Source organism: Gymnoscopelus braueri, assembly GCF_963280865.1.
Source record: "Gymnoscopelus braueri genome assembly, chromosome: 11".
Taxonomy (NCBI): Eukaryota; Metazoa; Chordata; class Actinopteri; order Myctophiformes; family Myctophidae; genus Gymnoscopelus; species Gymnoscopelus braueri.
Window position 1 is genome coordinate 4,860,136 of NC_137613.1, and position 24,218 is coordinate 4,884,353.

At 43.7% G+C, this 24,218-nt stretch overlaps 1 protein-coding gene across 3 annotated transcripts in view; it reads right to left on the reverse strand.

Annotated features, from left to right (window-relative positions):
- LOC308095883 (glucocorticoid-induced transcript 1 protein-like) overlaps positions 1–23,046 on the reverse strand; it is a 33,972-nt gene extending 10,926 nt beyond the window's left edge. For all 3 annotated transcript variants that reach the window (XM_080443020.1, XM_080443019.1, XM_080443018.1), the window contains exons 1-2: positions 21,868–23,046; positions 7,384–7,541 (exon numbers count right to left, since the gene is read on the reverse strand). In XM_080443020.1, coding sequence (XP_080299146.1) covers positions 7,384–7,541; positions 21,868–22,357 — 648 coding nt within the window. In that variant the 5' untranslated portion in view covers positions 22,358–23,046. The remainder of the gene's footprint in view (positions 1–7,383; positions 7,542–21,867) is intronic.
- Between the last annotated feature and the right edge of the window lie 1,172 nt (positions 23,047–24,218).

Genomic DNA, 24,218 nt, shown 5'->3' on the forward strand with positions numbered 1-24,218 from the left:
ACAGACAGACAGACAGACAGACAGACAGACAGACAGACAGACAGACACAGCGCTCCGTTCACAAAGAGAACGGGGCGAGGCCGCTGGCTGCATCAATGACACATAACGGCTACAGCATCAACCAACCAGCTGATGAATAAGTCGTCACTGTATGTAAACCAGGCAGATGTAGAAGAGACAAAGATGGCTCCCTCCCCGTCACCCCCTGCTTCCTAGAGCTGTCACAACCCTAGATGATTCATTACCATACACATCATTGAGACCAATGATTTACTTGTGTTTTTGGCATTGAACATTTTGACCCTCATTGCGCCCTAATAGTCAGGATGGGTTCAATGGAGAGCTCAAAGTTATGGTTAAAAACAACTATACTGTGTGATAAAGATACCAACTTTACTTTCCCCAAAGCCTGGAGGAACAGAGACAGAGACACTATAGTCCAACACCTGTCTGTCCTCTGACACTGTCTGTCCCCCTGCCTTCAGTAGGACAGACAGATCCCACCCCACCCGGTGTTAACACGTTCGGTGCCAGAGTTTTATTAAAACAGGGTACGGCCCGGATGTAAACAATGGATGCGTGCACGATGGTGGATGGTCCAGGCTAACGCCTAGAACAATAACATCTCTAACGCGAGCCGCCATTACGGAGTGATCGCGCGCCGAAAATGGCTCGTTTTCACCAAAAAAAAAAAGGAGATAGAGGTTTTTCTCAAGGAGATATAATGGGAGCGGACGGAAGCCATTTTTTTTGGCACGGTGATCCATCTGTCCCTTCAATTTAAGAGGCACCGTGGGTGATGCCAAAGTTGCGCTTGCCCGCCCCTTGTGAAAAAAAATAATAATAATCACAAGATTTCCCGTGTTCGGCACTCAACGGCTACTCTTTGCAAACACGAGAATTCCCGGTTTTGGCACCCAATGTGTTAAAAGGATCCCTGGCTAATTAGCCAAATAGGCCTTAATACATTATAATTGTCCTCTATAACTAAAATGTAAAATTAAAAACACCTTAAATATTTTAGAAATAGTTAATTTTTCACTCAATAGGGACAATGCTCGTCGCAAGTTGATGATGTCATTTGTCCATGTATGGTCTAGCACTATTGAATTTATGGAATACATGTGAAAATAAAATAAACTACGTAATACATCCTAAGGTTAATATGAGCATCAAATCAATATTTTAATTTTTTTTTTTTGCACATGTATTCCATATGGCTAGACCACACATGGACAAATGACATCATCAACCTGCGACGGGCATTGTCCCTCTTGAGTAAAAGGTGTTTTAAAAAATATATTTAAGAAGGCAATTATAATGTATTAAGACATATTTGGCTTATTAGCCAGGGATCCTTTTGGACCACCTGCCCTGTATGTGTCTCTGTCAATGCACACACACACACACACACACACACAGATAGACACACACACACACACACACACACACACAGATAGACACACACACACACACACACACACAGATAGACACACACACACAGAGCTGCTGTGGGGGAAATTCCAGCTTTTCCGCCGGAGAGAATTTGGCACATGAAGAATCACCTTTTGGTGAAAGACTCCTTCTGCTCCTCAAGAGGCCAAGGCCAGGTCTCTCCTCTCCTCACCGTACCCCACACACACACACACACACACACACACACACACACACACACACACACACACACACACACACACACACACACACACACACACACACACACACACACACACACACACACACACACACACAGGAAGGTGAAGGAAGTAGGCTCAGATTGATTCACTCTGTGCTCTCTGTCACGTTGACAGCAGCGTTACATGCGTTGCGTTGCAGAGCAGCTTGTTGGGTCTGGGTTGCCGAGCAACCAGATGAAAACAGGATGCAGAGTCACGGGGGCGGAGCTATGACTGACTCCCTGCTGTGTGTGGGAGAGCTTTCTGTCAGGTGGAAAACCTCTTACAGTATATCTCCATATTCTAACTTTGTGTTTCTTCGAAAATTAACGCCCTATTTGATCTTATTACAGCGTCACTCAAAAGCATCAAAATTAGCAGATCTACAAGCAGCAATGGGCCATTTTCACTCCTTTTGTGTGACACTCGTATGGATGAAGTAGTAGGGCATTCAGTTATGACACCCCACCCCACCCCACACCATTCCACACCACACCACCCCACACCACACCATTCCATCCAAGAGACCCAAAACGCCAAAGCCTGGTGTGAGGAGATGCTTCACGGCCCTCACATTTAGGCCCCAACCTTATATTGTTCCAATTCTTCTCTTTCTACCTGCCTGGCATTTGCGTGGCTATATATAGTGTGGGCAGCGCTGGCTGGTCGGTGCTCACAGTCACACCTTAGTGCCACTTCAAGAGGCCTGCTTAATAATACACCGTAAACCCACAGAGTCACCGAGGTCATCCTCCGTCTGACGGCCTGGCGGTCCGGATGCGTAGGTGGTGAATGTCACAGGGCCCGCAGCGTGCGGAGTGGCTGGGACACACGGGGACACGGCGGTACAGAGGGTTAGATGGCTGTGACACACGGGGACACAGCGGTACAGAGGGTTAGATGGCTGGGACACGGGGACACAGCGGTACAGAGGGTTAGATGGCTGTGACACACAGGGACACGGCGGTACAGAGGGTTAGATGGCTGTGACACACGGGGACACGGCGGTACAGAGGGTTAGATGGCTGTGACACACGGGGACACAGCGGTACAGAGGGTTAGATGGCTGTGACACACGGGGACACAGCGGTACAGAGGGTTAGATGGCTGTGACACACGGGGACACAGCGGTACAGAGGGTTAGATGGCTGTGACACACGGGGACACAGCGGTACAGAGGGTTAGATGGCTGTGACACACGGGGACACGGCGGTACAGAAGGTTAGAGGGCTGTGACACAGGGACACGGCGGTACAGAGGGTTAGATGGCTGTGACACACAGGGACACGGCGGTACAGAGGGTTAGATGGCTGTGACACACGGGGACACGGCGGTACAGAGGGTTAGATGGCTGTGACACGGGGACACGGCGGTACAGAGGGTTAGATGGCTGTGACACACGGGGACACGGCGGTACAGAGGGTTAGATGGCTGTGACACACGGACACGGCGGTACAGAGGGTTAGATGGCTGTGACACACGGGGACACGGCGGTACAGAGGGTTAGATGGCTGTGACACAGGGACACGGCGGTACAGAGGGTTAGATGGCTGTGACACGGGGACACGGCGGTACAGAGGGTTAGATGGCTGTGACACACAGGGACACGGCGGTACAGAGGGTTAGATGGCTGTGACACAGGGACACGGCGGTACAGAGGGTTAGATGGCTGTGACACGGGGACACGGCGGTACAGAGGGTTAGATGGCTGTGACACACAGGGACACGGCGGTACAGAGGGTTAGATGGCTGTGACACAGGGACACGGCGGTACAGAGGGTTAGATGGCTGTGACACACAGGGACACGGCGGTACAGAGGGTTAGATGGCTGTAAACGGATCTGAGAGGAGCGGCTAGGCTAGCAGGTATACAGGGTAACACCAGCAGAGTTTTATTACCGCACCGCACCGCTGGGCAACAAAAACACTGAAATAAACATCACCAATAGGATGTGGTGGGAGAAGTACTACTACTGCGGTACTTTACTTACAATGAATGTAGGCCTTTAGGACACTAGTGCTGTTGGTTTTGACAGCAACTTTTGATTACTATTTAGTCAGTCTTTTGAATCAAATTCCATTTAGTTTTAGTCATATTTTAGTCATCTGAAATGTTTTAGTTTTTGTCTAGTTTTCTAACCCTGACTAAATATCATAAGATTATAGTCGACTAAATCTACAGTTGATTTAGTCGACTAAGATGTATTTTGGCGGTGCCTTGATGGAGTCATAATGGCTGATTTTACACTTGGTTGCATGCTGAAAATAGCCGATCTACAAGCTCACAACGCGTCGCGCCGGCGAACATTTTTCTTCAGTTTTAGTTGACGAAATCAACTCTGTATCAGATTTCATGACCAAGGTTGACCAAGGTAACTTGATGACCAAGGTCAGTCTGCATGGTGGTCATAACTAGGTCAAGTGCAACGAGCTACGGTTACATAAACCGGAACGCATCTGTGTAACCACTTAAACCATTATTTTATACTTTGGCTATTCTAAAATCAGATCTACAAGCTCAGAGTGCGGCACAGAGTGCCGCGCTATGAGCTTGTAGATCTGCTATTTTTGAATAGCCCAAAGAAATCTTAAAATGACAGATGCGTTCCCGGTCTTACTGGGTTAGGTAAAAGTAGCCATACCACAGGCGTTGGCTTGGTTACTAGGCAGAATATATACACGTAGATCTTGGTCATTTAGATGTGGTTTTGTCCCTGAGCACAAACGTACAGAATGTTATTTAGATACAGTAGCATGTTGTTTAGACAAGATGCTAGCTTCACTGTTGACCTGATATCCTATAGTTAGTCTTTGGAGGCACTGACTACACTGTTCTCTCTGCTCTCTACTAGCTTGTGTTACTATTTACCTGGTTTGTTTATTGACTAGATCTAATGTTTACTCTCTCACTGGTACAGTAAGTCTCTCTGGATGAGAGTGTGTGACATTGTACATGGTGACATGTTGCCAGGGTTCATGTGGTTACAGTATGTCAGTAAGGCTCTGCTCCTTCAGAACGCTGCAGCTAACCAACGCTAACCCAAACAAAGATTGTGTTGACGTCTGAAATTCCCCACTTCCCTGTGTGTGTGTGTGTGTGTGTGTGTGTGTGTGTGTGTGTGTGTGTGTGTGTGTGTGTGTGTGTGTGTGTGTGTGTGTGTGTGTGTGTGTGTGTGGGTGTGTGTGTGTGTGTGAGAGAGGCAGAGAGAGAGAGCAGCTCCACGTCCACAGCCCTCATATAAGCCTGTCCTTGTCCTAACGCCAGGCTGAATTCTCTAATACTATTATTTAGGGATGTTTGATATTGACTTTTTTGCTGATATCCCGATATTGTCCAACTCATAATTTATATACCAACCGATACCGATATATGCAGTCAACTAATTGTCAGGTAACAACATCACATACCTAATCAAATAAAATAGCTATAATATAATGAGTCATATCACAAAGCGCTATCACAAAGACATGTAAAGTACAAAGTACTCATGTATGAAAAAGAAGGGGGGTAATAAGAAAAGAAACAGTCCATACCAGTGATATCCAAACACAGCCTGCATCAGGTGATGATTCTATGAAGCCACGAGTGCTTTTATATAAAACACCTTTTAAATATGATTCAAAAAGGAGGAACAGTAGCAGTGCTTCTAAAATCTAAATCACGGCTCATTCCACGTTCCAAGGTGAACAGAAAGAGAAAGCACTTCTAGACGGCTCAGAGGTCACCTGGGCAGCATCAGAATGTTAGTGGATCTAATGCAGTATATAGCTGGTAAATACAGCGATACAGAGATACAAGTAGCTAGTTTACCCAACAATGTGTTCATAAATAACATTTCACTTGGTTTTCCTCCTCTAGCATAGAGAGGACCATCATAGACAGCAGTACAGTGGTTCAGTGGTTCAGTACATGAGTGTGTGTCACCTAACTAAATGCACCACCGTTAAGTAAATGAATACATCAAAAAAATATTTGCAAAAGGGGGGGGCATCCCTTTAAGACCAGGAAAGTATCTGTATAATTTTAGATTTATTTAGCAAAAATAGCAGATCTACATGCTCATAGTGCTCAAGCGCATGAGTGCTGTGCTATGAACTTGTAGATCTGCTATTTTTGAAAAGTCTTCAAATATTGGAATATATACATATATTTTATTAAAGGCAACATTTGTAACTCAAATCTTTGCTTCAGGGGGGTCCCTGGAACTAAATATTTTGAGTTGGGGGTCCGCGGCCAAATACATATACTTTTGGAGTCCTTGACATGAAAAAGGTTTGAGAACCACTGATATTACAGTAATAGGATTTAGAAGACATTTGTAGAATACCCCAGAAGCAAAGATTTGAGTTAAAAATATATATGTACTCAAAGATTTGCACATCATTTTTTATTTGTTTCAAAAATAGCAGATCTACAAGCTCATAGCGAGACACGAGCTTGTAGATCTGCTATTTTTGAATAGCCAAAGTATAAGATAATGGTTCATATCTAAAATGACAGATGCTTTCTCGGTCTTAATGGGTTTAACAAAGAGGCTAGCCACCGTATACATGGCTGTATCACTGGTGTACAAATGCTCTCTTTTCCTGGACTTATTACCTGACCTAAATCATGTGTCAAAATAGAAAATTGAACAGGGCCTAAAATAGATCCTTGGGGGACACCTTTGAGAGCTCAAAGTTAAACCGTTAAACTGTGTTGTGTATCTTCTTTCTTCTATAATAACAGTCCCCTAAACCAATTCAAAGCCATTTCACTAAAGCTGATCTGGTTTAGGTTTCTGTAAAAGCTGCTTTTTGTCGACATAATCAAATTCCTCAGACAAATCAACAAATAACCCTCCTGCCCCCACAGCGCTGTTTATTATCAACAAAGTTGACATAATTAGTAACAGACATAGATGCTGTTATATTGCTGAGGACTGAAATTCACTACAAAACGTTCTTGACAGTTATATACATCTATTTAACGGCCGCTACAAATATTGTGATACCCATTCTCAACTAGAAAAGTTCCTCGGAGCGCAGATCCCCGCCAGGCCAGGTTGTCCTACCCAGGGCCTGCAAAATTTGGAAAATCTGCTAAATCTGACGCATCACAACTTGATCACATGACTCCTGAGATAGTGGCCCTCATTTATCAATGGAACGTACAAACCAGCTTATATATATTTGAGCCCAGGAACCGTGTGGGATTTATCAAATAAGTGTCCCTGTCAATTCTAGCGTGAGATCTGTCCGCTGTTGATAAATGTGGCAATTCTACATTATCTTTGAATATATTTTTTAAAGTGAACATTTGTAACTCAAATCTTTGCTTCTGGGGGGTCCCTGGAACAAAACATTTTGAGATGGGGGTCCGTGGCCAAATACATATCTAAAAGCGTTTTCTAAATCCTAACGGTATGTTGCTATATCAGTGGTGCTCCAACGTTTCCATCTCAAGGACCCCCAAAATGATATGTATTTGGCCGTGTATGTGTTTTGACAGTAGGCTACAGTAGGCTTTGTCTTTCATAAAGGGTGGGTATGACAGGTGTAGAGGACAGGTGTTACCTGTGTGGATGTATCTTTCATACAGGGTGGTGTAGAGGACAGGTGTTGCCTGTGTGTGTGGATGTATCTTTCATACAGGGTGGTGTAGAGGACAGGTGTTACCTGTGTGGATGTATCTTTCATACAGGGTGGTGTAGAGGACAGGTGTTACCTGTGTGGATGTATCTTTCATACAGGGTGGGTGGTGCGGGTGGGGGTCACTGCGGGGCCACTGCCCAGTGAGGTAGGGGCCTGTGATGGTGCCCAGAGACGAGGCCCTTCGGATGGAACCGGAGCCACGCCCCTGCTGAGACCTGTTGGGCCTTTCAGCTGCACAGAGAGAGAGAGGGAGAGAGAGAGGGAGAGGGAGAGAGAGAGAGAGAGAGGAGAGAGGAGGAGAGTTCAAAAGGTTTTTCCATCATCACCCATGCTAGTGATAACTCAACCCACAGTGTGTATATATACCAGTGGTTCTAACTTGATGTCAAGGACCACTAAATGAATCTATTAAGACCAGGAACGCAACATTGTGGAAAAGAAATATTGAAAAAACACGGCCCCACGACTCATCACATGTGTCATTGTCTAGCTGTGAGCTGTGTTTGGGGGGGCATTAGAGACCCATACAGACACTATAACATACAGTACATACAGCCCCATACATACAGTACATACATACATAACATGAAGTAGAAAACATGACAGACCATCCTAGTCAGTGAACATACAGAATGCCTCATTCACGTCTCCAATAACACCATGACTTAACATGATTTAATATACTGTATGCTCTCTGTCCTGCAGAAACCTCTTACAGTATAGCCGTACTTTAACTTTCTAATGTTTTTCCGTAAATTAACCACTTGAACCCCAGCATCCATATTCTGGGAACATTAAGCCAAAAATAGTCGGATCGGCTATTTCTGACGTAGAGAGATTAGGTGTGGACAGGAAAAAAGTCGAGTTTTCTCTGGTCCAGCTTACTAGAAGGTTTAAATGGTTAACGCTCTACTTCGTTATACTACAATGTAACACAAACGTAGCAAAAACAGCAGATCCACAAGCTAAACACGTATATTTGTATTTGAATCCTGAAAAGTAACAGTTGTACATACAAGGTTTCCGCCCGACAGAGACGATATATTACGATGTCAAAGTAATTTAAAAATGTAGTGAACATTTGTAAAGAACTGCTAGTTAATGCAATAATGTCTGAGTCGAATACACTCCTCTCTTTCGTATGACATTTGTTATACCGGCTGCAGACATTCTGACTCCTAGAGACACATTTGCATTCTTTTGTTTCACTTCACATACTAAGGTGATAAACAAATTAACTCTAAAAACATTAAGTCTGAGGATGAGCCCAGTGATTGTGTTCCATGTGGGACAGGAGGTCTTTTTGATGCTGTGAGAATTGTTTGAAGTCACTTGTATAAAACCTGTGACCTTTCAGTGTGATCTTTGAGTTCAGACTGGTAGGTTCCATACATTTCTTGTCCTGCTGAAATTGTACGTTTGAAGCTCCTTTTTGATATCAGAAATATATCACAGATTCTTCTTAAACCGTGACTTTGTCTGTGCCTTATTTTGTCTATCTTGTTTGACTGAGTTCCCATTCAGATTCTGCTTTAACAACGGCTGCAGCAAAAGGCCTTAAAGGAAAGCGGTCTTGTTGATGTTGATGGACATCATGTCTGTGTGTGAACGACGCCCGAGGCAATCTGTACCACTCTGAAGATAACAAACTGTCTGTCAATTAGGGCTGTACCCTAAAAGTCGACGAGTCGACGCGTCGGTCGAGGAGCCTGACGTCGACCACATTCCTTGAGTCGAGCCGTCAAAATGTTCTTTTTTTTGGGAGGGGAGGGGAGCGGAGGGAAGGGTGCGCATGCGCGGTACACTTGCAGGAGAAGCACGCGTTGTAAGGAGTGGAGGAGGAGTGGTCGCAGCTTTGAGCCTTCGCAGGTGAAAAGTTTAAAACATGTCTCAAAAAAAGAGGTCAAAAGTTTGGAAGCATTTCGAAGTTATGAAGGACACGGACCCTAAAAAAGTCCAGTGTTTACTCTGTAAGCAAGAATTTGCGTACCATTCAGCAACATCAACTATGGGAAACCATTTGACGCGGGTGAGTTGCAGCGGCCATGATTAGACCTTGGCTACTCAATTAAGCTGGGTAGTAGTATCAATATAATTGTAGCCTAATATTTTAATACAATAATAAGTCTAATTTAAAACATTTATGTCAGGCCCATCCAGGAACGTACAGCGAGGATGACAGCAGTGACAGCGCCGGGCCGAAATTAACACAGAAAACGCTGGACTTCAGACCGCCGCTCACAGAGGCTCGGAAACGAGCCATTACAAACAGCATTGCAGACTTTGTTGCACTCGATATGAGGCCTGTGAACGTTGTAGAAGGTGCAGGATTCAGGCAGCTAATCAAGACACTGGAGCCAAGTTACACTGTCCCGAAGAGAGAGACGGTAATGCACGCAGTTGAAACAAAATATGACGACACAAGAGAGGTGATTATGAAGAAAATGAAAGACAGCGCAGCAGTAAGCTTCACTACGGACATCTGGACATCACAGAGAATGGAAGCTTACATGACAGTGACTGCCCATTTGATCACTGCTGACTGGCGACTGGAGGCGTTTGTTTTGGAAACTAAAGAGATGGCTGAGAGTCACACGGGAGAAAACATCGCGGTAAGACTCGGCGAAGTCATGGCTGAATTTAAGATTCCAGGAGAGAAGCGGGTTGCTATCGTGCATGATAATGCATCCAATATGACTCTCTGTTTGAACAAAATAGCTGCAGATGCATCCTGGGGAACAGCACAATCTGTCCGTTGTGCAGGGCATACCCTGCAACTGTGTATTAACGCTGCTTTAAAACAGGAGCCGGTCTGTCGCACCATAGGATTTGCTAGGCGGCTGGTCAGTCATTTCAAAAAAAGTGCCAAGGCCACGGGAGCACTTAAAGTAAAGCAAGACGCACAGAGACAGTCACATAACGTGACCGTGTCCGCGACCGACAAAAACCTCCACAGCCTAATCCAAGACGTGCAAACAAGATGGAACTCCACGTACTACATGCTGGAACGTCTCGTCGAGCAGAGATGGCCAGTTACTGCGGTTTTGTCAGACCCCCTCGTCTCCAAGAAGGCCCACCGTGATTTAGACTTAACATCGACCCAGTGGAGAGTCGCGGAAGACATCGTTTCAGTTCTGAAGCCCATGGTTACTCTTACTGAGTTACTGTCACAGGAACTGAATGCGTCCTTGTCTGCCACGGTACCAATGATCATCAATATGAAAACACGCCACCTGCAAGTGCGCGAGGATGACAGTGCTGCCACCAAAGCACTGAAGGTGAAGATTACTGCAGAGTTTGATGAGAGATGGGACTTAACAGGGACACAACTTCATAACAGCATTTACGTGCAAGCTGCAGTACTCGACCCGCGTTTCAAAAAATTGTCATTCCTGGCGGATGATAAACGAGACGAGGCATATGAAACGGTGACAAATCTGGCTGAATTCTTGGCTCGGGAGAATCAGGACATGAGGCAGGAACCAACGGAACCTGAGGGTGCTCAGGGCGGCAATTCGGAATCTGATTCGGAACCGGAGCCTTCTCCAAAGAAGAAAAAAAAAGAAAAGGAGAAAGAGATTGCCATGCTCATGTTAATGTCATCAGGAGAAGATGAACAAGAAGAGGAGCCTGTTAAGAGCGAAATGAGGAATTACCTGCAGGACCAAACTAAAGTTGACGGGCCACTGAACTGGTGGAGAAAAAACGAGGAACACTATCCTAAACTGGCCTTGGCAGCCAGACGTGTGTTATGCATCCCCTCCACATCCACGCCGTCGGAGCGAATATTCTCTAAGGCTGGCTTCATTGTTAGCAAAACCCGAAGTTCACTTCTTCCAAAGAACGTGGACAAACTTGTGTTCCTCGCCCACAACATGCCACGGTTGGGGAAGAAATAGAACGGACCTTTGCTTTCTCACTTTCTTTTTCTTTTTTTTGGGCAAGTGCCAAGGTCAGTAACAACAATAATTTCAACGCCTGTAGTGCATTTATAGTATGACTATATGAACGAAATAACTGTTTCATTTGCTAAATGTATGAATAATACATTGTTTATGTTTACATAGCCTAGTGTTGCAGGCTGGTGAAGCTTATCATAGCCTTTGTTAACGATGACAGCAGGTCGCATTTGTTTTAATCACTGTGAAGTGAATGTGCACTTTTTTAGCAATTTGCATATGTTTTAATTTAAAGGAAATTTTATTATTTTAGTTGTATTATTCATGTTGCCTAGTGGTGCAGTGGTTCTCAAACTTTTTCATGTCGAGGACTTTTTCGTGTGTAGGCTTATCGCACTGATGATCGCCCGTCGCCGTTACGTCAACGTCTGTTGTTACTTCATGCTGTTGGTTTACAGAAAAGAGTGTTGTTTGATTGAATACTTTATTAACAGTTTGTGGAGAAATAATAAATGACGCGCATTTGTGTTGTCAAAGAGATACATTATTCTCGTCTCTGTTCTTAACTCTGCTACACGATTCACAATTATGCACGCAATCTTATTGTCAATTAATGTAATGTCAGCCATCAAGTCTCATATGCACGGCAATGAGTGGATTTATTTCATTTTAAATGCTTAAAACAATGTTCATATTACTGTTGCACTATTATGTTGACGTGGTTTAAAGCAGCACTTGAAAAAATGCCCCAAAAACTACCTTTTTTTGCGACCTTTTTATATAAAACGACTCCGTCGACTCTGCATTAAACCTGCGACTCTGATTCGACTCAATAAATCCTGAGTCGGGGACAGCCCTACTGTCAATCAAGACAAATAGACACGAGACCTTTAGAAAACATTAAAAACATGCTACATGTTATTTTCCACTGCAAGCTGGTAGCTTATAGATCAGCTATGTTTGGATGCAATGCATGTAGTTTAAACCATTAAGGCTGGGAACACATCTGTGTCATTTTCAGATTTCTTTGGCTATTCAAAAAATAGCAGATATACAAGCTCATAGCACGGCACATACCAATACCAATGGCATCAAAATAGTCAAATAATGGCACAGACACACACACACCAGCCAAACCAACATATTGCTCTGTCTCTCTAGTACCATAACAGACAGGATATGCCCTTGCATGCCTCCCCCCCCCCATTTCCTGTCTTGTTGTTGTTGTTGTTGTGAACCTTGTTTCATCAACAAGTTGCACCCTGCTTGACGAATGGAAACCAGCAGCACCCTACTACTTCCTGTGCTAGAATGTGATAGTTTGACATTGTTTGAGTGCGTTTTGGGTGCACAGCGCAGCTCCTCGTTTAAGTTAATTGTCTTCACCTGCTGCTGTGCTGCTGCGCAACAGAGCAGATCTCCGCCAGGCAGGCATAGTAGCAAATTAGAATGAAATCTGCTCAAACTGACTCATATACTGATACAGAACCATATATAGACTAAATATTGTCGCTGTCGGGTGGAAAAACTGTTCATTTTAAAAAAGTAAAATGGTGAAAATAGCCAATCTACAAGCTATAATTATTCATAATTAAGAAATACTATATTTATTGATTTAAAAAATCAACTTAAGTCATTATTAGTGCAAGTTCATAGGTGGACACAATAGGGACATTTGGGCACCTAAATGTAAAATTGGCTATTTAAGTATCTACATATAAATGCATTTTAATGGGCACTTTTTTTTTTTTTACCCTTTAACGGGAATTCCCGGGAAGCCCGGGAAAAGGTCTGAAAATTCCCGGGAATTAAAATGAGCTATTTCCCGGAAAATGTTAAACACTAGTGTCTGTGTCTGTGTGTGTGTGTGTGTGTGTGTGTGTGTGTGTGTGTGTGTGTGTGTGTGTGTGTGTGTGTGTGTTGCTCTGGTCTGACCCTAGAATGAACTTTCACTTCACCACACCTGGTTGACCGACTGGATTATGACAGATTAGGGGGTCAGGTACCGCATGTCAGAGCTGATGGAGCTCAGAGAGCTGAGACGTAGCCTGGCTGGCAGGCTGCTGTCCTCCTAACACACGTTACTCTTCCAGTCCTGGAAGTGCCTGGAACTTCGCGGCACTGCCGCACGGTACCGAGTGCCGCGCTAGGTTTGAGTTGTAGTTCTGCTATTTTCAGTGCACGCTTCCATAGAAGACCGGGGTCGTGACTGACGACTGAGGAACTTGAATCCATGGAAATGACACCTCTCAGTCAGCCTGGACCACAGCCTGTCTGCTCCATTGTTCACACAGGACACAGCAGGCCTGCGGTCTACTAACCGTCATTATAGCAAACATAATTACCCTTCAAGACCATAGCTGAAGCCTATGGTTTACGTCTTCTACATGTGCAGAGTTATAGATAGAAATGATATGACAAAAATGTCACATTCTAAGCCAGTGCTTCCCAAACGTTTTAGCTGGAGACCCAAAAAGAGAAATGTGGTGTCTTCTCCCTGAGACACAAACTAGTGAAAATAGCTGATCTACAAGCTCATAACGTGAACTTGTAGGTCTGCTATTTTCACTACTTCTTAAAAAAGTAGGGGCTATGAGCTTGTATATCTGTATATCTGATACAGTCATGTATACGGTGGCTAGCCCCTAGTCATTTTATATTTGAACCATTATCTTATACTTTGGTGCCGCACTATGAGCTTGTATCTGCTATTTTTGAAAAATCGTCAAAAAGTGTGCAAATCTTTGAATATATTTACTTTTTTTTACAGCGAACATTTTTAACTCAAATCTTTGCTTCTGGGGGGTCCCTGGAACATAATATTTTGAGATGGGGGTCCGCAGCCAAATACATAATATTTTGGGGGTCCTGAAAAAGTTTGAGAACCACTGCCCTACAGACTCAACTATACGGCCGCATTATAACAATCACATTTTTGTTTTAATGCCAACAACAAGCAGTTACAGTTTTGTGTTCATTCCCTGATCAGATCATCTCCTGAAGATAAAACTATAAGCCAGTGGTTTTACTCTCAGTGTTCAGAGCCGTTCAGAGCCGGTCTAATGTCTTTTAAATCACTCCCAGCCTTCAATTCCTTCGTCTCGGAGAGAGAGGCCTGGCTTTACAAGCGATACGTTTAAAAAGGAGCCGTTGTCATAGCGACAGCATTTTATGGTCTTACCGCTCACTTCCTATGAATGGGCCTTTTTTTAAAACCACAACACATTGATTCTTCTACCTTGCATGTTGTTCACAGGATACTGACTGACTGACTACAGAGCTCTGCATCACTGCAACGTGGAACATGGATATGATAACATCTTCCAGACTGAAGGTATGCAATACACGTTTACAGTGACACACACACGCGCACACGCACACACACACACACACACACACACACACACACACACACACACACACACACACACACACACACACACACACACGGTGGTGTTATGTAACAACTGGTTTCCAAGTTAAATATCCCTTTAAATGTGAGCATGTAGAAGACCCGTCAGTCACCCTACATAATAGGAAGAATGCTAGGTTTCAAGTGGTTAAAGAAAGATGTTCTGTATATCGAAGCAGCCGATATACTGTATACTTGGAAAGGCATAGTCATAGTTTAATGGGTGTTCAATCATCAGCAACCTTAGACCACAATTCTATGCATAGACAGTGTCATCATATACCAACCCGACCTCCAGAGATTACCGTAACATTGCACGGAACGAGTGCACTTCATTCCGTGGATAGCCGCCTCGGAACTCCCGAATTGCGTGCATATGGTACGGCGCTGCCTTTGTGACAAAACCATTTCGGAGGCGCGCAGTCACAGGCGAATTGTCACCCCGTGAAGGACCACCGAGGGAGCTAAGGCGACCGAGTTGCCGTCCTGAACGGTGTGACATTCGCCTGTGCCTACTCAGCGCCGTTTGAGTTATGTACCGATAGGCACAGAATCGTAAATTTTATTGTGCGGACTGCTCTGCTTCCGGGTTTTTCCGTGTTGCGACTGGTTACGCCCACCGTGGGACTCGCCGTACATATGCACGCAATTTGGGAGTTCCGAGGCGACTATCCACGGAATGAAGTGCACTCGTTCCGTGCAATGTTACGGTATTCTCTGGAGATCAGGCTGCATATACAGTAATGTGGGTCAGTACTCATACTGTAGTGTCTAAGTGTTAAATAGCTGCATGTCTGCATTTTAAAAAAGCCTTTAGAATCATGAATGAACTGAACCTCAGTGGGCGTGTCTCTCTCTCTCCCTAGAGGGGGGCGTGGCCGCGGGCCGGCTGACAAGTATGATGTCATCGCCCCGCAGCCCTTAAAAGGTCACGTGATGGAGCGGCTCATTGGCTGACCTTGTGGCCGGCCCAGGAAGGAAAGGAGGAGGAGGAGGAGGAGGAGGAGGAGGAGGAGGGAGCGTTTTAGAGCATCAAGATGTGGAGATGTAGAGGAATGTAGCCTGAACCGACTGGCTGACTGGATGGATGGCTGGACCGACTGACTGGCTGACTGGCTGACTGGCTGACTGGCCACCACTTTAACTAACTAAACAACTGGCTGTCTGGCTGGCCACTACTTTAATCCATTAAGAACCAGGAATGCATCTGTGTCATTTGAACATTTCTTTGGGTATTCAAAAATAGCAGATCTACAAGCTTGTAGATCGGCTATTTTTTGAAAAATCTTGGAGGATTTGTGCAAATCTTTGAATATATATGTTTTTTAAAGCAAACATTTGTAACTCAAATCTTTGCTTCTGGGGGAACAGTTTTCAGAAAAAACGTTTGTTGCTATAATATCAGTGGTTCTCAAACCTTTTCATGTCAACCCCCACAATGATATGTATTGTTTGGCCGCGGACCCCCATCTTAAAATATGTTGTTCCAGGGACCCCCCAGAAGCAAAAGATTTGAGTTAAAATGTTCACTTTAAAACATATATATTCAAAGATTTGCACATATTATGTTCAAGATTTTTTTTAAATCTACAAGCTCGTAGTGCGGCACTTGGTGCTGTGTGTCTCATTGCTTTAAGATGGCACCATGTCCGTCTACTCACTGTGTGTCTCATTGGTTGGGGCTGTGCACACTTCAGAAACCTGACAACCAATGACATCATCCATGGGGAATCCAAGCTAATTAAAAGAGAAAAAACTACAGCCGGCGTTTCACTTCCTGGAAAGTTAGCGCGCTGAAATAGATGCCACCGTTCTGTCTGCAGAACTGTAGACACAGAATGGTGTCATTATTATAATGAGCATTAGTGAGGACCAATTATATGAAGATATGGTTGAAAATGGGCAAAGTGTTCCTTTAAAGTGATAGTTCACCCCCAAAATGACTTTTTTCCTATGGATTAGTCACCCCATGGAAACCTGAATTCATGGATATTTTGTTTGTTTTTGTCGCATTCCTAAGACAATAATTTGATGACCGGCAGAGTCTCCTTTGTGTCTCCTACCGGAACCGCTGACTACCGGTCCGCTGGTCATCAAATTATTGTCTTAGGAATGAGACAAAAACTAAAAACATATCCATGACGTCAACTCTCCATGGGGCGACTAATCCATAGAAATAAAGTATTTTTTCCTGCCTACAATGACATCATGGCCAAACTAAGGACAATGGCAGGTTGAAAGGCGTTATTAGACGTGTCATTACAGATATATGGAGTTGTGTGTGTTCTGTTGTAACACAAACACTGAGTATGTAATCAGAATCAGTTCTGTTTTATTGTCACTTCCACAATACACACTATAGGCAGACAAGGGAGAAGAATACCGTTCTCCCCAACTCATGGTGCTTGTTGTCACATTGAAAAACAACAGACACATTAAAAAGAGGCAACGCCATTTAAAAACATTAAAAAGTAGAGAGATGGAGAGAGCAGACAACATTGGTTTGACCAACAGGAGGGTCAGTCAACCACAGGTCACCACGTGTTGGGAGGAGGGGGGGTCCTGCTTTAAGAGGACAGCATATCCAACTGGTTGCTTACTAACCAAAAACACACGTTATATGCCTTTATTTTTGCTTTGTGAATAGACACATTTTTTGCTCTTGTTTTGGAAAGCATTTTGGGTCAACTGCTGTTGTTTTTAAATGTGCTATATAAATACATTTGACTTGACTTGACAAGGATTCTGCATTGCACAATCACCCCCCAAGACTGACTGTGTGTTATGACAGAGCTGAACAACATAACAGCCTTACTAACCTAGTGTCACTAGTCTTTCATAACGTAACAGCCTTACTAACCTAGTGTCACTAGTCTTTCATAACCTAACAGCCTTACTAACCTAGTGTAACTAGTCTTTCATAACCTAACAGCCTTACTAACCTAGTGTCACTAGTCTTTCATAACCTAACAGCCTTACTAACCTAGTGTCACTAGTCTTTCATAACCTAACAGCCTTACTAACCTAGTGTCACTAGTCTTTCATAACGTAACAGCCTTACTAACCTAGTGTCACTAGTCTTTCATAACGTAACAGCCTTACTAACCTAGTGTCACTAGTCTTTCATAACGTAACAGCCTTACTAACCTAGTGTCACTAGTCTTTCATAACGTAACAGCCTTACTAACCTAGTGTCACTAGTCTTTCATAACCTAACAGCCTTACTAACCTAGTGTCACTAGTCTTTCATAACGTAACAGCCTTACTAACCTAGTGTCACTAGTCTTTCATAACGTAACAGCCTTACTAACCTAGTGTCACTAGTCTTTCATAACCTAACAGCCTTACTAACCTAGTGTCACTAGTCTTTCATAACCTAACAGCCTTACTAACCTAGTGTCACTAGTCTTTCATAACGTAACAGCCTTACTAACCTAGTGTCACTAGTCTTTCATAACCTAACAGCCTTATTAACCTAGTGTCACTAGTCTTTCATAACGGCAGAAAAACCCTGGTTTTCACATGGATGACACATCTAGTAGCCTACAGTGGCACCACCAGTTAGACCTATCAAACAATAAGTATACTGAGATGTATTTGAAGAAGAACTGCTGGATTGTGGATTCATGTGATTTGGGAGGTTTATATGTGGGCCCTACCACTATGACACCCCTGGTTTCTGAGGGCTTTGTTTCTGGGGAGGACAGGCTAATGTCTGTATCCGCTGAGTCTCACTAGACCCGGTCAGAAAAATGCAAACCCACCTGGGAGCTGACCAGTACAACCACACAGTCTGATACTGTTGTACTGGGAGCTGACCAGTACAACCACACAGTCTGATACTGTTGTACTGGGAGCTGACCAGTACAACCACACAGTCTGATACTGTTGTACTGGGAGCTGAACAGTACAACCACAGTCTGATACTGTTGTAAATGGTGCATTTAAAATGGTAAACGGTGCATTTATATATAGTTTTTATCCAAAGTGCTTTACATAGATCATTCACCCATTCACACACACACACACACATTCATACACCGACGGCGGAGGAAACCATGCATCGGGAGCAATTAGGGGTACAGTGTCTTGCTCAAGAGCACTTCGACACTGGGAACCTCGCGGTTCCCATCCGGCCGCTCTACTGGCCACTCTACCCCTGAACCACTGCCGCCCCATTGTTGTACTGGGAGCTGACCAGTACAACCACAGTCTGATACTGTTGTACTGGGAGCTGACCAGTACAACCACAGTCTAATGCGGTTGTACTGGGAGCTGACCAGTACAACCACAGTCTGATACTGTTGTACTGGGAGCTGACCAGTACAACCACACAGTCTGATACTGTTGTACTGGGAGCTGACCAGTACAACCACACAGTCTGATACTGTTGTACTGGGAGCTGACCAGTACAACCACACAGTCTGATACTGTTGTACTGGGAGCTGACCAGTACAACCACACAGTCTGATACTGTTGTACTGGGAGCTGACCAGTACAACCACACAGTCTGATACTGTTGTACTGGGAGCTGACCAGTACAACCACAGTCTGATACTGCTGGCCACTGAGCAGCTATACTGGAGCAGTTCATACTGGGGGTTCAGTGCCTTGCTCAAGGGCACTTCAGCGGTGTTGGGGGGAGGAGTACTCTTCCACTACCCACCCAGATATTTTTTTCCTGCCGGTCCGTGAAATCGACCCGGCAACCTTTCAACTACCTCACAACTACCTCACTACTACCTCACTACTACCTCACTACTACCTCACTACTACCTCACTACTACCTCACTACTACCTCACTACTACCTCACTACTACCTCACAACTACCTCACAACTACCTCACTACTACCTCACTACTACCTCACTACTACCTCACTCAATACAAGGGAAGAGAAAATAAATCCCCCACAGAAAGACCAGTGTGTCCAAATACGTTGACAAGCATTTATGTCATTGAATAATATAAAACTGTAACAGTACAGGGCTGAATGTTGGCTGGATTTGCAAAATACTACTTATTACTGCACTTCCAAATCCAACACACCAACCCCTAGCATCCCTACTCTGGGCATCATGACAGAATGGGTGAAAACAACATCGTTTGGCCAAAATAGCAGATCTACAAGCTCACAACGACGCGTCACGGCGTGTCGGCTATCGGCTATGTCACCGGGGAGATTTGGTGTAGAGGGAAAAGAAAAGGTGTGGAGGTGGGCCTAGAATAGATCACCAGAGAGGGGCTTTCTTTTAAAATAGAATATTTTAAAGAATTTAGTCAATTAAATGGAAGTGCCCTCACATCTGTATGCAAATTACATCCTGCATATTAATTCTACATTTCATTCAAACTGTGAACTGTGACTGGAGAGGGAGTCTGGGAGATAGAGTCTAATGATCATTACATCCTGATCATGTGACATTGTGACAATCACCATCTGATGGAAATATTAGTATTTAGATGTGGTGTCATAATTAAACTAAATGTTGATGTGACACACTGACTATCAAGAACATAAAAACATGACCATACAGTACATGTCAAAAAGGTTGCCGGTATAGACCAGGGGTCTTCAACATTGTCAGGCCAAGGACCCCCTAGCTGAGAGAGAGATGAAGCAGGGACCCCCTACTCTATATTGTATAAAATTGTGTTTCAGATTAAACTTCTTTTTTTTTTTACTTGGTCTGCTCTTTTTTCCCCCCTCTACACCAAACCTCTTTGCCAAAAAATAGCAGATCTACAAGCTCACAACGCCTCGTAGATCTGCTATTTTCGGCTATAATGTTCTTCAGAACAGAGATGCTAGGAGTTCAAGCGGTTAATGTAAAACAAAATCCTATCACACACAGATTTGGGCGACGACCCCCCTGTAGTAACTCTGAGGAGGACCCCTTGTTGTAGACCCCTAGGTTTAAGGCGTTAAGTAACTGTCATCATCAGGGGGATAATGCTCAATGCTTCATAATTCATATACATATACATATATATATATAAATAAAACCCAGGCTGGTGGTAGTGCTTGCAGCAGGCTTGTGTTTACGTCCTGAGAGCAGCAGGCAGGCCCAGGCTGTGCTGTTACCATCTTTACAGCTCAACCACGTCATTCTTTCCATCTCAGCCAAGGACACACGGACAGACAGACAGACGGTGTGTATACCCACAGAACAGAAGGTGTGCAAGAACAACACATTATAAACTACACTTCCTTCCTTCCATCCTTTCATCCTTCCATCGCATAGTATAGTATGGTGCCCTCCCTCCCTCCCTCCCTCCCTGCGTAGTCTACTGTACGTTCATCATCATTCTATTCCACCCAATCATCTTCCATGCCGTTTATTTATAGGACTGGGGTGTTTATGTATCTACGACAGGGGAGGGGGGAGAGAGGGGGGGGGGGGCATTATCAGTAGCTGCATCATCATCATCATCATCATCACCATCATCACCAGAGCGGACATGATTGATGATGCTCCTCCACGCATCACTAAATATATGTTTTATTAATCATAACAATAATAACAAAACAGCCCGTCTGTCACAGTCAATATAATCTGCAGTGTAATAAGTCCATTTGCACAGTAATAATAAAACCCTTTTGCTCTAAGAGTGTTGAGAATGGAACCAAAATAATGGACCCTTTCAGGTCCATTATTTTGGTTCCATTCTCAACACTCTTAGAGCAAGAATTAGCTGTCAGGATGTTATAGTGCCGTGATGACAAATAAATACCAATAAACCACAACATAATAACATCACTGATATGATGGTAAAGAAGAGGAAATGAAACCTGACTGGCTTCTGTCATCTCTTGTTATGATTATGAAAATATATGAGATGATTAAAAAAAAAAAAGATTATTAGTTATTATTATTATTATTATTATTAGTGTGGCTTGGGGGGGGGGGGGATAGAGGGGGCATGATGATAACAGCCCCCCCCCCCCCCTCCATTCCCCCAAACGGGGATCTGACCCAATTAAAGGCAGCTAGCATACCTGGTACTGTAGCACAACAGCACAGCTATAGCCTCCTCCTCCATTATAAGTCTATGGTCTCCTCCTTAGCATCGAAGCTAACTATAATAACCCCACAGAACAGAACAGAGAACCATCCAACCAGAATAACATGGATGATGATGAGGTTATAATATATATTACAGCTTCATCCATCCATACATACATCTGATCCAAGCATATTATGATCCATGCATGATCCATCATTCATTCATTCAGGTTTATTTACCTTCAGATGAGGAGCTGTTAACGGGAGACTGTCTGTGGATCTGCTGGTTCTGCTGGTTCTGGTACCGCAGTGATCGGCCCGCTCCTCCTGGTGGTGGATCGCCCGCTCCTCCTCCGGTGGTTCCTATGAATCCTCCTCCCTGCGTCGGAGGACTGAAGCTGCTGCTGGCTAGAGCTGAGGAGGAGGAGGAGGAGGAGGAGGAGGAGGGGGGAGGGCTCTGGTTCTGGTGGTTCTGCTGGTTTCCAGTTCCTCCTCCTCCACCAGCACCACCACGCTGAAGCAGCAGCTGGTGGTGATATGGCACCGTGGCGCGGACAGGCTGCAGCAACCGGACCCCCACCGGTACCACGACCCCCGGGACCACCGGTACCGAGGAGGAGGAGGAGGAGGAGGAGGAGGGTGGTGATGAAGGAGGAGGAGACGACGTGGTGTTTGTTGTGGTTAATGAGGGGGGTTTAACCCCCACCCTCTGTGATGATGATGACGACATGTTTCCGATCGATATTTAAACAAAACGATCAATAATCGATCATCATCATAATCGATGCGATGATGAATTCCTCCAGTTGATCAAGTTATAGTCCCTGGGTTTGACTGTTCAATAAATAAATAAATAAATAGTTAAGTAAAAAAAGTTCCTCACAAAAACAGTCCCAGGATCACAAAGTCTCCAGTGTTATTAATAGCAGACACGATGCTTTCCATCAAAGAGTTTATAAGTTTATTAAAAAAAAAGAAAAATAATGAGTCGGTTTGTACCACTTTTCCACCAAATTGGTCGAAAATGGAATGGGGAAAAAAATAGTAATATTCACACTTTTAGAGCAAATTAAACAATTAGATCATATCCCCGCTCATAATAAGGAAATAACTAAAAATAGATGGCAAAAATGTCCGTAGTTTGTATCAAAAGTAGAGCCTAACAGCCTAAACCACGGTTCTTCTTGGTCCCCGGGCGGGGTTCGAACCTCCAACCTCGGTGTTTCCTTCAGTCCAACAGTCTAACATCATTCATATTATATATCTACATGTTTGCGACCCTTATAAAGTTATAATTCCTTTAAAAAGTTGCTTTAAAACTAGTTTTTTCGAGCTTCCAACGCGCGCGGATATTAATATATGAATTAATACGTCTATGTTTATAATAAAGTGTATAAAAAGCAACGTTATAGTCGTCGTTGTGACGTTAAGAAGCAGCTTATTGTTTAAACTAAACTTCTCTGTTGTGTTTATAGTCTCCAAGCTGCACTTATACTGCTGGGTACCTCGGTGTCGCGTCGCAGTGTCAAAGAACAGATCTACAAGCTGTCGAGGCGTCGCGGAGCGACGCGTCGACAGCTTGTAGATCTGTTCTTTATGTGGCACGCGCGATGGCTGATAGGATGGGGGCGGGGCGGGGGGCGGGCCCGGCTGGCCTGGCTGGCTGTTCTGGTTGGGGGAGGCGGGACCAAAAATCACTACTGTAGCTTTGTGATTGGCTGGCTTTACACGCTGCTTCCTGGTGGTGTGAAAGTAACTAAGTACATTTACTCAAGCAATGTACTTAGTTAAATTTTGAGGTATTTTTGTTTTACTTTACTGGAGTATTTGCAAATTTCAGTACTTTTACTTCTACTCCATTACATCACAGAGGCAAATATTGTACTTTTACTCCACTACAATTATTTGAAAACTTTAGTTATAGTTACTTTTTAGATTAGATTATTATTACTAAACACACATTAACCATTTAAGCTCTATATATATTGTGGCTATTTTAAAATAGCAATGCAACGCGTTGTGAGCTTGTAGATCTGCTATTTTCAGTACTTTTTTTTCCAGTAAGATTTTTACACATTTTGAAAACTCAAAACGGAACATAATGAGTACTTTTACTTTTGGTATTTTAAGTACATTTTGATGCCAATACTTTTGTACTTTTTTACTTAAGTACATTCAGAATACCAGACTTGTAACAGAGTATTTCTACATTGTGACCGTATCGAATATCGATACTTTTACTCAAGTAAAAAAATTGCTTGGATCTAATTATTATTAATTAAATTATGACTATTTTAATGCACTATTTTAATTGATGGTATACAACATGTCCTCGTGCATTTAGCTAAATTATAGTTGAGCGTGAAATTAAAGACACAGTCCCTGCCGCTTACTGTTCAGAATTATTAATAAACTCACATATCCATGATCTTTCTTTTTAATGAAGACTTTGTCAGGGGTCTTCAACAGGGGGTCCGGGACCCCTAGGGGGACACAGTTACTACGGGGGTATGTCATAGGAACTTTATTTATTTTTATTTTATTTATTATATTTATTATTTATTTTATTAACCACTTGAACCCTAGCATCC